The 17048-nt window shown below is 32.0% G+C and overlaps 1 protein-coding gene across 3 annotated transcripts in view; it reads right to left on the reverse strand.

The window, feature by feature from the left end:
* Window positions 1-17048, reverse strand: part of LOC143071806 (C-myc promoter-binding protein-like) — a 68724-nt gene that overhangs the window by 8490 nt on the left and 43186 nt on the right. The window contains exons 17-31 of one of the 3 annotated variants that reach the window (XM_076246402.1): window positions 16799-16944; window positions 15844-15896; window positions 12480-12542; window positions 11819-11960; window positions 11253-11293; window positions 10363-10507; window positions 10026-10154; window positions 9177-9477; window positions 7575-7751; window positions 6767-6913; window positions 5073-6290; window positions 4478-4555; window positions 1345-1579; window positions 677-728; window positions 211-403 (exon numbers count right to left, since the gene is read on the reverse strand). In XM_076246402.1, the coding sequence (XP_076102517.1) occupies window positions 211-403; window positions 677-728; window positions 1345-1579; window positions 4478-4555; window positions 5073-6290; window positions 6767-6913; window positions 7575-7751; window positions 9177-9477; window positions 10026-10154; window positions 10363-10507; window positions 11253-11293; window positions 11819-11960; window positions 12480-12542; window positions 15844-15896; window positions 16799-16944 (3120 nt within the window). Of the gene's footprint in view, window positions 1-78; window positions 404-676; window positions 729-1344; window positions 1580-4477; window positions 4556-5072; window positions 6291-6766; window positions 6914-7574; window positions 7752-9176; window positions 9478-10025; window positions 10155-10362; window positions 10508-11252; window positions 11294-11818; window positions 11961-12479; window positions 12543-15843; window positions 15897-16798; window positions 16945-17048 lie in introns of all 3 variants that reach the window. The other 2 variants (XM_076246400.1, XM_076246401.1) reach the window with 2 other exon arrangements.

The raw sequence follows: 17048 nt of genomic DNA on the forward strand, positions 1-17048 counted from the left end.
CCTAAAGAATAATAAGTTGGAATTGTGAGTGTAAAGGGATGCAAAGCAAGCAAAGCTTTTGAGGAAGGATAAACATACTATTGGAGGAGTCAGGGCTACTAGGACTTCTAGCTGCTGCTTCTGCCAGGTGACTATCTTTGGTAGCCTGTAGGTGCTTATGACTGGATTTCCTAACTTTGGAAGGAGAGAGGGAAGGACTGGGAGACATACTGTCATCATCTTCTAACTGTTCCTCTGGGAAGAAAAATGCATTCTGGTTGTCAAGACTAGATAAAGATGATTGATCACCATCTTTTTGATCATGTAAGACCCATGGGTCCTGTCCACTGTGACTAGAAAGAACATCACTCTCTTTATCTTCCTCATTTTCTACCAACTCTGACTGCTTTTTTCCTCTCCAGTCCTACAATACAAATCAATAATGTATAATATAAAAATGATTGTGGAAAAAAATATTCATAAAAGTTTCCTTTTGATTTTTTTTTACCTGATTATCTACCATTCTACAAATGGACTAATATCTGCTACATACATGACATATACATGTATTATATATAATATTTTGTATTCAAATTTCCCAAACACAGTAGAACAGGAGACAATAAACCATTGAAATTATGTGATTGTCTAACAGTTTTTGAAAACCTTTACAATTACAATACATTATTTGACCTACCTTTGTATATATCTGTAAATTAGGTACTAGTTTGGTACTACAGAATATACATCTGTCAAAATAAAATCAACAATTAGTACCAATTATCAGGCAAAGCAAGAAAGGGCAGCTCTTTAACACATGCAGGAAAATTTCATGTTAAGATATCTGTTCATACTGTTTTTATTTCTTTTTTATCTTTAAACATTTTTCAGGAGAATATTCTTTGAATGGTTATTGCCAAAGTTTATTTTTCATTTTATAAAAAAGCCGTCCAGTCTGTCATTACAATAGCAATAGTAATGTTGGTATTGAGATTTTAGATATAAATTGAAAATGTCCATTTAATTTTTGATTGTATTGAAATATTTATTTGGAATGATGACTTGTAGATAGGACTTTAGCTATTTAATTAAGCATCATAAAATTGAGAATGGAAATGGGGAAGGTGTCAAAGAGACAACAACCCGACCAAAGAGCAAACAACAGCCCGAGGCCACCAATGGGTCTTCAATTCAGGGAGAAACTCCTGCACCCAGAGGCGTTCTTCAGCTGGACTCTAAACAAAAATGTACACTAGTTCAGAGAAAATGGACGTCATACTAAACTCGGAAATATACAAAAGAAACTAAAATTTAAATTCATGCATACGTGATAAAAAAGTTCTCAGCGGACTAATTGAAACTTACGTGGTGTTTAAATTTGAGTCATCAGCTGACCAGCCTGCCATTATTTCTTCATCATAAAGTAACAATCGACATTTAGCACATCTACATGTACTACATATTTCTACTTCCATTGCAATATCACTCATTTTACTCTGTAGACTGACAAACTTAGCTTTTCTCTGTCGTTCTCCAAATTCTTTAAGTGGAATGTATTGTTCAATGAAGGATGACGATGGAACTAAACTCCCCAGTGCCGCTGTAGGAAAAAATGATTTCATAGTAAGTATAGTAAGAAATATACATTTGACCCAACTAGTTATTTAGTGAATTAAATTTACAAACATGAATTAAAACTATAATCTATACAGTATACTACATTGTCTGATGCAGATTTTGTTCAGAAGTTTCAATACATAATGTTATGATTTGGACCTAAATATGAATTTCATTAATGTATCTTTCCTGGAAATAAGGTATTTTATTTATATAGTTCTGTTTGCCTTTTTCAAAGCCCTGCTTAAAAAGCATTGCCATAAAAAGTATTTGCCTTTGTCATAGATAGCTGGAACTTTTCAAATACAGTCTATCATAATTACAGACTAGATGTGTCAAAAACAACACGAATGGCCCCATCTGAATAAGTTGAAAAATCTGCAATTTCAGCAACACATGTGGACACAAACATTATGGTAGTATGGTAGTCTCACATATCAAAAATGTGCTCAAAATCTTCAGGCTTTAAAAAACTCCATATAACCGTGATTTCAACAATTTATCACAGTTTAAAGCCTGTAATTTTGGCAAAAATCAGCAGACCCAAACGAAACTCATACTTGATCTGTAACTCATCATGGTCAACTCACATACTAAAAATCAGGCCAATATCTGAAGGCGTTTAGAAAAAAGCCTGTATAATGGTTTGTTGTAGAATGACAGAATGACAGAATGACGGACCAGGGTAAAATTATATAGCCCCAACAACTTTGTTGCGTTTGTTGCGGGCCATAAAAATATAATAATTCACTCATTCTTTAATGTGAACAATGGAAACAACTTTTTTTTTGTATTTCAAGACTTGATATGTATAGTACTGAATACATAATATTATAAGTGAAAGTTAAAAATTTAAAGTGATGAGCACTGCAAAACACATGGTTGGACAGGAATATCAAACCTTCTGGCTTCAGAAGACAACAATCAATGCTTCCTTAGCAGTTATTGTATTATAAGATAAAAGAAAGTTAAGCAAAATAATCATGATAATGACAGTTATTACAGAACATTTAAAGGACAATTTTAGTACCTACATATTAAACTCTACACTGTCATTTAAAATATATACTATAAGTACTTGATACCCATTTGAAAAACAAAACTATCTTCTAATCATATAAAAATTGTACATGTTTTCTCTTATTTTCCACACTTCACTTTGAGGATGAGCAGGAATGGCACAATGAATGATGTCATGTAAAACCAAAATCATTAGCAAACCATTAGTTTTTTTTCAAAGAAATATAGTTAAAATACACAGAAAAATATTTTACATTTATAAAATTATTATGTATTTAATTCAGTTATTTTCATGTAATTCAACATAAATAGAAATAGCTTTGTCATTCTTGTCAAAACGATAGTGTCTATTTTTCAGTATGTTCTGACTTTCTTCTTTCTAAAATTAAAGTGTTTCTCAACCACAGCACATGTTCATGTGCCTGTCAAAAGTCAGGAACATTGTCAGTGGTTTGTTTTTGTCATTTCTTATACTGTGGATTCATTTTTATTCGTGGTATACCAATTTTCGTGGGTTTCGTGGGTCACAGCGAACCACGAATTTAAGAATTCAACGAAGAATAATCCCGAGAAATGTGTATGGAGTTGGATGTTTATTTCCGGTTATGTTATGCAGTTCTAGTATAGTGTTGACTAGCGATAAACATTGTAACATAACACGTGATTTTTATTGAAAGAAGATACAAGTTTTTTGATTAAATCTATAATAAATATATCGAATATCAGTTATAATTTACTTTTTAAAATTGATTAAAACTGTTCATGGAAAATAACTGCAAGTTGTTAATTACCGTGTCATAGTTTGGTTTACCTGTGATTAAAAATCAATAGGATTAAGTACGGGGATATTGCCCGTAGGTAATATTGTTTATGACAGGAACATTTATTTTCACACCTTATACTTATATCGCTGTTTATTATATCGTGATTAGGGAAATTAGCTTTCAATCATAAAGTTTTGAATGCCTTATAGAATTCAGACAAGAATTTATATAAATTGTAAAACAAACAAATGATTAGTTGTCTCTGCCCATTATTGTTATCAATGAACACTTTAACCTAGAATGACCAATTAAGCGAGGATTTTGACAATTCAAAACTTTTTCAATGAATTCCTTCTTTTTTGGTTTTTTTTTTATTATTGATCGAACCAAGGATGTTATATGATCTCCTAAATCAAAAAGAAATCCACGAATTACGTATCTAATTTTTTTTGTTGTAATCAGTGATCCACGAATTTACGTATACCACGAAACGTCTTTTTTTCTCTATCCTCGAAAATTGATACCCACGAAAATAAATGAATCCACAGTATAGAGAATTTGGAATATCATTATGATTATCACTATCTTTGGTACTTTGTTTGATTTATAACTTCAGGTATTAAATGACAAATACTGCATGTACTGTGACAACCAATATACAATGATATATATTGTGTACAAAAAACTATAAATTGAGAATGGAAATGTTTACAAGGTGAACCTATGCATGTGTCTAATAAGTCAAGCAAAACTCAGATAAAACTGAAAAAGAGCAAACTAGAATGTAGGAATTCTAATGACTGGCAAAAAAGTTTATTATCATTCTTCAGAGGATCAGAAAACTTTAAAACGTACATATGAAACTGAGCACCTTTTTAAAAATCATAGACTAAATATGTTTCTACTACATACTGCAGATGTTCAAACCACACAAAACTGCAAACAGGAACTCATAATTCACAAAAAAATTAGCATGGGAAGAGTGATGACAGCTTATGTTATGGAAATGAAACTACATCTGTTCTTCACACAATCACCATGATTATAAAAACACAACTGTTATACTACAAAATGTATAAAACCAGAACTGATCTCACCAAAATCTGTCATTGCTGTATAATGTTCTAAGAACGATGCAGTCATGGAAGTGGGCAAACTACCAAATAATTCTGGAACTAGGTACAATAATTTATTTCTCATTTATTGTTCAGAAATGAATATAAAGTATACATTATACATTTTATACATTGCATAACCAGTTTTAATGTTTCTGATGCAAATGCATCCAGCATTCAGTTCACATTTCAACATTTGTCTTTCCCTTAATCATAATAATTGGCACTTTAGCTATTTGTATCTTGTTATTTTTACAAACCTTGTATTCATTTAGTTCGTCTTTTATCTTTACCTACATTTTTTTTTTAAACAATTTACAAAATCAAATATGCCCAGAAAATAGTCATGACAGTAGAGGTTGATATAAAGTTTAATGCACTGATAAAGCAATTATCATCTTGCAATACCAATTATTATTCCTAGTCCCATAATAAATAGGATTTTTATCTTATATGTGATTTTATCTTTTAGATAACCAACAAACTTTTAATACACTTGAAAACCTGTCAATATTAAAAATACCTTATGTTCTATCTGTGACATGCAAATTAACCATTGATTGAATTCTATACTAACCTTGTCTATTTGGTACTGATTTTACACCACCATCAACTGTATCTTTCATACTATGGCGTTTTGGTACGTCGATCCCTCGTGATTCATCTGTTACATCAATGGAAGAATTAGATCCAAACTTAGTAGGAGTTGTAATTGTCTGTTTTAACTCGCTGAATTTATTAGCTAAAGCACCTGCTCCAAACTTGAATGCACCACTTAATCGTTCTTTATGTTTACGGAAGCTTCCTAATCGTTTAAATCTTGATTCAGAACCACCTTCCAATTCTGGTGTCCCATCTAATGAATCGTTAGACTTTTTTGATGGAGAGTGTAAAGAAGAAAGATATCCTTTCACAGGCCATAAATTAGATTTTCCACTTTTATCTTCCTTATCTAAACCTCCTGGAGAAGAATTTGTTCTTCCTACATCTTTCAAACGTTTTCCCACTCTTTCTAATGGTGATAATGGCTGTGAGTCAATTGTACAATCTAAACTATGAACAGAACCTAAACTAAACGTTCTCTCTCCTCGACCTTCAGTTTTATTGCACTCTGATTTGTCCTGCCCTATAGTAAACATTGGTTGATCTTTATCATTTGCATCATTGTTAATAAACAGTGTACAAGAAACAGCATCAGTGCTCTGTTGAGGCCCTGATAATGAATATTTACCATTAACATTGGAATTAGTTTTTGTACTATTTTCTTCATTTGTTCTTGAATCATCAAAAAAGCCTAATGGATCATTCTCAGTTACAGGAGTACCAATTGAATTTCTAGAGATTGGACTTTCGAGTTCGAGTGACATTGAATCCCTTGTAGGGGTGTCGATAGGAATAGATGTAGGCCTACTTAACCTGTCGTTTGTTATGTCAGTATCTAGCACTACACCACTATCTTTAGTGTCATCAACATTTGTACTTTCATCATTAAAAGAACCATCTAATTTATCTGATTCCTCAATGAATAAATCATCTTCTTTTGCAGTCAAATCACACAATCTGACTTGCATTTTATCATCACCACTAACATGCCGAGGTCTCCAGTTTGTAAATGCACCATTTGTAGACCTAGGTTTTGTGTGATAATCACCAGCACTTTTATGTCTTTTTCGTGAATTGTTACTTTTTCCTAAATTCAAACTATTATGCAAATTTCTATCCAAACTATGGAGAGAATCTTCATCTTCTAGATGTTGAGAGCTAACCATTAGAAGTCCGGCTGAAGATGTTGACACTGCAAAAGACAGTTCCAGTATTAAAACATATGTCAATTCTTGAAATACATATTTTTAGATTCTTATGAAAGAAAATTACTTCAAGTAATTTCAAGTCCTATTTCCTCTGATAATTTCAGATTATTAGCTTATCTTTCCTAAAAGTTGTGGTTTACAAAAAGTTGCCAAACATTCCATTTGATATGGGGAAAATTTCTATTTTTAAAGAGCTAACTGTTTTCGGAATTACTGTTACTGACATTTTGTAGTCTATTGAGAAAAGAGTTACATTAATACAAGGCCATGACAAACATTTCTGAATAACCATATTTAATTATTTGGTTTGATATAATATAATTAACCACAAAAAAAAGACATCCTTTACAATGCATTTTCAGCCAATGATGGTGTGATTTTATTTTGCTGTATGAAAAACTAAAATAATCAGTCACCAAAATTCTAAATAAGCGAATCATGCCACTGTATAACTAATTACCTGTACTGCCTATCAAAGTTTCTTTACTACCAGAACTACTAACACTTCCTAGAGATTTCCGTACTATACTTCCCATCCTTTGTCTGAATTCTTCTGCCATGCTGTGATCAGCTGCTGGAAATTTCATTTCATCTCCTTCTTCCCTTTCTTTAAAATATGAATGTATTACAAATTATGCATGCAATGTAAAACACAGTATTTTGATCTCTGCTTATAAAATTATTCAGTTTTGTGAGGATTCCAGTTACACTATATTGTGTGGGTATCAATCCAATATTGATGGCAATATTTTTGTTGAACTCTTTGATATTGAGTTTCTGTATAGTTCAAGTATGTTGCATATCTGCTTTAATAGTAATTTGTTGTTCTGAAATTTCTAGAAAACTTTATAGGTTTCTCTTAAAACTGAAAACAGGAAATGAGTTACATCAGTTCCTGCTCTACAGGTTAATGTCACGAATGATGATGTAAATATCTCAAACTTAACAGCTCCATGGTCATGTAGCGGAACTTTGAGTATGAAGGGTCATAGGCTCCAATCCTGAGAACAAGTTTAACCAAAAAAAAGAAATTGTAGTATGAAGCATTTTAGCTGTCAGCCAACAACTAAGGGGAAAACCTTAAACATGTTAGTTTTGGCTGAAGACGTAAATGTGCAAAGGGATGAAATGACCTGCTAAAGTCTATTATATTGTGTGATACAATGTTTATATCAAGTTAGTATGAAGCATAATTTGTATCCCTACAGTTCTAGTTAAAGAAAAAATAGAGCTATTGCTGATTTTTGTAAACTATATTATGCACAAACCATCATCATTGCTGGTGATATTTTTCTGTTTCTTTGGTATGTTGAACCTCAATGATCCTTTAACTTCTTTCTTGACCTTTTCTTGAGGTGGAGTTATCTCCTCCTGGTTGTTTACCTCGGTTATGGTTTTTAATTCATCATGAGTCATAGAGCTATATCCTCTGTCTGATATTCCACCTAAAACCAAGATCAAATACAAATTAAAGGTTTTATTATGTACATCTAACATAAATCAGCCTGTTGATTTTATCACTTGAATTGTCTTTTTTGTAATGCAAAGTCCTTTCTTAGCTTACTAAACGTTATGAGTTTTTGGTAATTGTTGAAGGCTATACAGTGACCTTTTGTTGAATAGATCACCATCCTTTGGTCTCATGTGAATAGTTGTCCCATTGGCAATCATGCCATATCTCATTATTTATCTAAATAAAGTACAAAGATGTATCATGCTCTTTTTCTAAGTACATATTTCAGGTAAATTGTGTAAAACTATACTGTGGATTCATTTATTTTCGTGGGTATCAATTTTCGTGGAAAGAGAAAAAAAGACGTTTCGTGGTATACGTAAATTCGTGGATCGCTGATAACAAAAACAAAAAAAAATCCAGATACGTAATTCGTGGATTTCTTTTTGATTTAGGAGATCATATAACCTCCTTGGTTTGATCAATAATAAAACAAACAAAAAAGAAGGAATTCATTGAAAAAGTTTTGAATTGTCAAAATCCTCGCTTGGTCATCTTAGGTTAAAGTGTTCATTGAAAACTTCCATTACAATAATGGACAAAGACAACTAATTATTTGTTTGTTTTACAATTTATAGATGCTTGTCGGAATTCTATAAGGCAATCAAAACTTTTTGATTGAAAGCTCATTTCCCTAATCACGATATAATAAACAGTCATATAAGTAAAAGGTGTGAAAATTAATGTTCCTGTCATAAACAATATTACCTACGAGCAATATCCCCGTACTTAATCCTATTGATTTTCAATCACTAGTAAACCAAACTATGAACCGGTAATTAACAACTTGCAGTTATTTTCCATGAACAGTTTTAATCAATTTTAAAAAGTAAATTATCACTGATATTCGATATATTTATTATTGATTTAATTAAAATACTTGTATCTTCTTTCAATAAAAAACATGTGTTATGTTACAATGTTTATCGCTAGTCAACACTATACTAGAACTGCATAACATAACCGGAAATAAACATCCGACTCCATACACATTTATCAGGATTATTCTTCGTTGAATTCTTAAATTCGTGGTTCGCTGTGACCCACGAAACCCACGAAAATTGGTATACCACGAGTAAAAATGAATCCACAGTAGTTAAAGATATTGGCTACATAATTTATGACCAGAGATGCCTTCAGAAAAAAAGTGATGGGAATACTGGAATCCACAGTATTTAAGTTCTCTGTGATCACAACATTCTTGCATCTAAATACTTTGCAAGACTTTAATGCTATTATTGCAATTTAATGAATATCAAACATATAATGTCAGTTCAATCATTTTCAACGATATAAAACAGTTGATACAGAATTTAAATACACTTGAGAAGAGCAAGGTAGGAAACAATGACATTACCAGCACTAGCACTTTCCTCCTTGTTACACTGTGACCTGACAAGGTCATGCTCTTCACGACCTTTGACTGTATCATGGGATACTTCCTTCCTCAAAATAGATATTTTCTCATCATGTTGATGCTCTTCTATTAAACTATCTAAACTTGTACCATCATATTCACTATCATATGAACAGATTGAAACACTTCTCCGACGAATCCCCCGACGAAACTGTGCAACACCTATGATGACATTTCTTATCTTTTTCCACATGACAGAAGCTTTGCTCCTAGTTGTTGGCCATGTACCTTCGAAAACAGCCTGGAAAATCAAATATTATTACAACTTAGTAATTGAACATTCACATAAACACATCAGCTTTGGCTAGAAAACACAGTCAGTATGATTTGATAATAAATTAAACCATAATTCCATATCAATATCAATCTATCTTAATTTGTTTGTTATCTTGTTGTAGGATATTAGATTTTGTAAGTTGCAGAAAACATGAAAGTTATGAAATGATAAGATAGAGCAAAAATCACACAGAGGTATTCTCATGATTTGTAACTTTGTATAAAGCAAATGTTGAAATCAAATTGAAAATAACTTCACATGTAAACTGTGCAAATCATACAAAGTCAATGAACCATGACTGAAGGTGCAGTGCCAAATAACCTCCATGGAAATGTGATATACCAATGTTAACTGGATACCAAATACCATTGACTTATCATAGGTAAAAGTCTTGATCCAAACACCTTAAAATTATTAATAATATCAATGATTTAAAAAGTCTCTGATGAGTTTTCTATTGTTTATTGGTTGTACAAATTTGAGGGGTGATTGAAGTAAAGAAAACTACTAACTTTATTGTAATATCCATATGTTATAGCATTAGGTTGTACACCAGCCCTCTTCATCTGATACAAGACTTTTACAGCCATTACTGGCATGTTATGTTGACCACACAATTGTAACATTACTCTGTAACACACCTACAAACAAATAAACAACAGTGTATATTGTATATATCTAGGTAAATAACATTTAAAAAAAACATTAAAAGCTTTTATTTTCACATATTTATTCAAATGTCTGGTATCAATATATTTGTTTTTGTCTGATTATAAGAAAGTTGCTTTATCCAAAGTGCTTGTATAGAAGATTACACATAAGTTTCATATGAAAACAAAATGTACCCACCTCATCTGGTGGTTGAAGTTTTGCTAGCTGCATTTTCTGTAGGACATCATAGGCTACTTTCATGGCATTGTCTGTGGAGTCACTCATGTCCAAAAAGGCAGGCAAGTGAATAAACCATAAGCTGTAACAATGACTCAACAAGCATCTGTCAAAAAGAATATGTTATACTGTATGTTCACTGTAACAATGATTTTAGTAAGAATTTCACAAACAAAAACTATTATAAATGATGTAACACAACTAACAAATTACACATGGTAATGATTTTCCCTGACTGCTAATGATATTTTTTCACTTAATCCATTAGATGTTGGATGTTTACTGATTGAGACTTTAGTCTTAGATATATGATCTTTCATTAGTTGTTATAGACTTTGAACAAGCTGTCAGTGACTGCAAGAACTATCAGATCTATACTTCGTGTCTTTGTTTTTGGGATGTACAAGAACTTGTCCAAATCCACTTTGTGTTTTTGTTAGATGATTTTCTATTTGTATCCATCTAATGAGTTAAGCTTTTTTCAACTGATTTTTATAGTTCTTATGCTGTACTGTTACTCCACAGTCCCAGAAAAACATGTTTAAACCCACCATATTCTTTATGTGCCTGTCCCAAGTCAGGATCCTGTAGTTCAGTGGTTCTCCTTGGTTGAGGTCTGTCATAAATGTTTTTCGTAAACTGTTTTGTTTAAAATCAGGCCATTAATTTTCTCAATTGAATTGTTTCATTTTTTTCATATTTGACCCTTTATAGCCTGCCATTTGGTATGGGTTTCATCTTTTTCATGACAATTTTGATTTCTCAAATTATCTGCACTATTGATACAATTATCATATTAATAATTATCATTAACTCATATTAAGCTGTTGAGAGTTGTAATATTTACTTACTTTGCCCATAGCATAGCATTTGTTGCATATTGTTGTGCCATCTAAAAAACAACAAAACGCATATTAGCTGATGAAATCAATTTTATAAACAATTTGTTCGAAAGAAAATTTAGTGCATTTCCCACAATTTAGAGAAGACATAATCCCAAATCATGTTACAGTTTCAAGTTTTAGATAATCAACAATGACTCATTCGTTCCCTCATTTAAGGCAACTGACTTAAAGACTATAAAATCAAGATCAACTTTATATTCTTATTTTCTAATGTCATAAGTATTGTTTTTTAGTTTGAGGTTTTAAGATTAAAGGTCAGACATCTTCATAATCAGAACAGTTTGTAATTATTTTATCAGCAAATCTTTTTAAAATACCAGATTTCGGCATATTATTTTGAAAATTATATTTGCTCATGTTGAAAGATGTGTTTCCTGAACAACAGTCATCTAAGAACTGCTACTCTATATAATAGATGAACTGTAGTATGAAAGTAGCAATGAAATGTTATAAGTTGTCCAAAGTCTTAATGAAGATGTTTATATACACTTAACAAATGTAAATTGCTTTACCTTCTGAGATGACCTGATTTCTTGTTTAGACCTTCTAGATATGGGACTGTTTGGACATAAAGGACCTTTTGAGGGTAACGATAATTCTGACTCCTTCTTTCTTAAGAATAACTCTGTTTTTAAGGTTGGAAAACCGTTGTAGCTGAAACATAACCAGTTACCATATATCAATCAAATTTTAAAGTTCTTTAAATGTAAAGCAATAAACTATTGATCTAAAAAAATGATGTAAAAGATTCTAATTAAATACTTAATGCATAAATACTATTCTCCTTTGTCCTGTAATTTTATCAAAATTATTTTGCTGAAGATCCAGATTATCTCCCTTTTTCCTACTGTTTTTTTCCTGTCAAGTTATGTAACAAATGTTGTGATATACCCAATGGTTGTCTCAATGTTTGTATTGTTTGCATGTGCCAGATTTTGCTCCATTTAAGAGGTGGCACTGTGACCAAGTAATCAACAGCAATAAAAGCAATGTTCTTTTGATTATTTTCATCAAGTATAAAGAGTTATGATTTATAATATATATCAACACACCATATCCATTCTTTCTCAGTACTATAAACTGGGAATCCGTGTGCAGTCTTTTTAATCTGGTTATTCCAACTGAATTTCAATTTTATCCATTTTGACTTCAGTTATAAGTTTATGTATATACCTGTATTTAGCTCCTTCAGGTAAGCCTACTGGTTCTGGAGGCATTATATATACTGTTCTTTCACTGTAAGAAAATAATGTAACAGTTCATTTTAAAGCAGATTTAGCTGTGAAATCTTTACAAACGCTCTATGAGTACACTTAACTGTTGCAACTATACACTAAATATACATTGGTACTCTAAGTTTTAAAAATTAACTACTGTTTCTTCTAATCAAAGAGCTGAAAGCTCTGAAGAAAAATGACGCCACTATCTCTAATATTGGGATAGTTTTTATGCAAGTCTTGATTTTCACATACCGTTATTAGTTTAACAATGCAACATGTCTCGTAAGCAAATAATTGATATTCGTATATGTGTGTGTGTGAAGTGAAGGTGACAACTGGCTGAATTGTACAAATGAATACCGTAGAAAGGCTTGTATATTTCTCAATGGTACATAGTCTGAATCCGGGTCCGTTCGCCCTCTTTCACTTTCACACCCTACATGTTCGCACCCAATCTTAATTGGTTTTGTGTTTAATAACTCTGTAAGCAAGTGTTTTCTTATAAGTATAATTGTTGTCATTGTCTTAAAATAAAGTGAGACAGCATTTTTGTTTGTGTTGATTGATTGATTGATTGTTGGTTGCTTAACGTCCAGTTGCAAATATTTCATGCATATTCAGGACGAGAACAAGTTCATACCCAGGGTACGTTGATGGAGTACCCAGGTCGACAACGACCCGTTCAGCACAAGTTCACAATAAATACAATAGGTAGGTTGATACAATAGAGGCCATCTGGGATGATGGTCGGAGAAATTTGGACTGCCACCGGAAAAAGAGGGTATATTGGATAGGAACAGAAATTTGGCCTTGGAACAGGCCACCTACGGACCCCTTAAAAAGTTGTTGCAAGGGTTCTTAACGTGCAAAGAGCGTGGCACTCTCTTTACACGAGGCATCAGATTTAACGTCCCCCTTCTGACCGTACGTGACTGCGAACTTGATACATCCCGCACAGCCAAACGGACACCCCACTTCAGCAAGCGTTTTACTGCAGGTCAGGAGAAGACCAAGTGACCATATTTCTATTCCCCAGTCACCCTTGGGGAGTGTTTGTGTTGAATAAATCTTAATCATGTTTTGGATAGCGTATTGTTATTGCAATTTAAAACAACAATCATGATTTTCCAATTATTCAACTTGAATTTGAATTAAAATTGGGCGCGAATGAGTAGAGTGCGAACGGACCTTGGGTGTGAACGTGAGAGGTGCGAACGTGTAGGGTGTGAAAATGTATTGGGCGCGAACAGACCTGATACCACATAGTCTGAACCCCCTTCTCCCACAAAATATTAAGTAAATAATCTTTGTGTTACTGTTATCAAAGGTCTAATGAAACTCAGGTAATTTCAAACATTTGTCAAAGAATTCTAGTCAACCGGCACCTGGTTAAATTGGCACCTGGACAAATAAGCACCTGGTTAAATCGACACTGGATATAGTCAATTCGTCACCCATGTTAAATATATATTTTAACAGTATTTTAAGCAAAAAGAGTAAAAATAAGAAAGGGGTTGCCAGAATTTTTTTCAGTATTTACGCAAAAAGAGTTTAATACTAACTTTCACATTTTTGGGTGTTCATGTACATTTTGTATATATTTATTTTTCTCAAATTAATGACTTTTTTGGCTTATTTTTAATGATATATATATGAGTAACCGTTACGGTAGTCCAAATAATTATTACGTCTGGCAAGGCTTTTTAAATTTTATTCTGGGACACCTTCTTATGACCGCAAGGCTATGTTAATTTTTTCAGGGAAGCCTTCTTACGAAGCCTTCCTACGAACGTCTAAGGAAGGCGTCCCAGAAAAAAAATAAAATAGCCTTGCCAGACGTCATTATTATTTGGACTAATACATGAGATATTGGATATTTTTATGCATTATTTTAACCAGTTGAGCATTTTACAGGATTGTTTGTTTAATGCTGTTTAAACTTTACTGAAAAAAAACACCTAAAATTTGCTAATTATTTGGCATGAAAGTTTGATTTATTGAAAGGGACTCATAGTTTTCCATTTTATTTTAATTATTGTCTAATTGTTAAAACAATAGCTTGGGTAAAGGCTTCGTTGTTTACTGTACCCTTATACACAACAACATATTCACTTTGGTTTCGTTGTTTACCTAAATACACAACAACATATTCAGTGAGTGACAGTGGATTTCACAGTGAAATTCACTATGTACTTGGTACCTGTTATTAATTAATTGAATAGAAAATATTATAACAAATATTATTGGATGCCGAATTGACGTCAAATAGGTGCCGATTTGACTAGATGCCAATTTATTCAGGTGCCGACTTGACTTGTACGTTTCAATTCCTCTGCGATCGTTTGCGGTATTTTCTTGAGAAAACATATTTTCCATCATCAAAGAGAAAAAGAAACTGCTTGAAAATGATTCTGGAACGCTTCATGATTGTTTCAATAAGTTTAATTCACTCAAAAAATAATTTTAAAACTTGCGATGTTTAAACAGGAAGTTTCAAAAGCACGTGTAAAAGAAGAAATTAACGGTGAGAGTGGAAATCCGTACATAACAGATATCACTATAGTACGACTCTGAAAGCAAAACAGTTCCATCCTTTTGTAAAACAGTCTTTAATATACCTATCACATTAATGTTTGAAAGGGCTTAAGCTTATTCAAACCATATAAGTCGGTATGAAACACCAAAACGGAATGATCAATAACCGATTACGTTTTGTAGTTTACAAATTCTAAACTGGTTCCTGTCAAACTACAACACTTTGTTCGAGTGTAGTGAAATACAAGCAGAAACCAGTTAGTTTGTAAACTGGTTCCTGGCTGATTACTACACAATGATCATGCATATGATAACACAAGCAGATTCCAGTTTGTATGAAAAATAGTAAATATGAAACCAAGCGCGGTAGGCAGAGAAATGTAATGAAGTTCAGGTCGCCAGTAATGGAACAATGACTGCGTCATTTTCCAAAAAAAAATTCTTTCAAAAATAGGTTCAGTTTAGACAGGTTTCAAATTTATCACAAAGAGATTATATTCACTAACTGAAGATTTCAATGAGGGCTATGTTGCAATGCAAAAGCAAGTGCAGTTGATATAGAAATTAAAATAATGTTATTGCAGGAATATAGATGTTTTTGTGTCCTTTAATCTATATCTCAACTGAAAACTCAATTTACCATTACTAATTTTCTTCATACATTTGATAATAGTTTAGCCCTTTATATAATTAACACTATATTATACAAGTGAGGCTTTTTCTTTCAATAGTCTGATTCCTTTTCTATTACTTTACATTGACAATATTTATACTATAACTACCTGTGTGAACCATCCAGTTCTATCAACTTGGGTTCATCTAATGTTTCATTTACCTATAGATACAAAAACATGTCAATCTTAATAATACTGGTAGGGCAAAGATAATATAAGAACTAAAGCAATCATCTACAGCTTTTTATAATATGTTGTTCTGATAATATAAGATTCTGTTTTTCTAAAATTCTTTGGCAACTTTTGAGGTGGTACCTAACACTACAGGGAGATAACTCTGTAAAATCAGCTAAATGTTTTAATTACGTTGTGTTGTAAAGGGAATATTAAGCTTCTGAAAGATCAAAATTGGTGTTTGTCAAACTGCTATATAACCAGTGTAATTTTTCTGACAAAACAGTTGGTTCAAAATTTTTGAAATTTTTATATTTTTGTTAAAGGGTCAAAGTAAATACTTTGTCAAAATTTTATCAAAATTAAACGAGCCAAATCAATTTTAGTGAAAGTGTTAGGTACCACCTTGAAACCTTTTCTGGACCATTGTTTAAAAAAAATTAATCAATGTGTGGTTGATGGTGATCTCAATGGATAATTGGCAACGTTCTCACTGGAAGAATCGATTGCCAATAGGTGTTAAAGAAAACTTTACATTCCTATAACATAGAAATCTGGCATGTAGAAGGCACTTGAGAGAGATTTTCGTGAAATGAACATTTATTTGATAATCATTAGAGAAACAGATGCTTACCTAGTTACTCACTGATTATTAGATTTATATAATATAGATAGTTAAATTTTTGAGATTGGAGAAATCCAAGAATCCACTTGTACCAATGTAATAATATATATTTATCTACATCAAAGTCAAGGTGATCAAATAAAACAGACCTTTCTTTTTTTTTTTAATGTTATTACCAGTGATTTTTTTTGTATTGCTCTTGTAGCTTTTGTGCAAACATTCATCCATAAAACTAATTATACGAATACTATAACAAAAGCATACCTTTTCTGTACATTCATCAAAAAATGCTAAGCTAGCATCATTGTCTGAGACAAATGATCTCTCTTCTAGAAATCGGATAAATGTCTGAGTTTTGGTTAAATTCTGGTAAAACTTGGAATTGGCTTTGTCTCGACTCTTTAGAAAACCTGGAATGAAAAATTTAAAAGATTTAATTTCAAACATGCATGAGATGAAATCCATATATCTTTATTTCTTGGTATACAATTTTTTCAAGATTTTCACATCAAAA

This window comes from Mytilus galloprovincialis, chromosome 4 (genome assembly GCF_965363235.1).
Source record: "Mytilus galloprovincialis chromosome 4, xbMytGall1.hap1.1, whole genome shotgun sequence".
Classification (NCBI taxonomy): domain Eukaryota; kingdom Metazoa; phylum Mollusca; class Bivalvia; order Mytilida; family Mytilidae; genus Mytilus; species Mytilus galloprovincialis.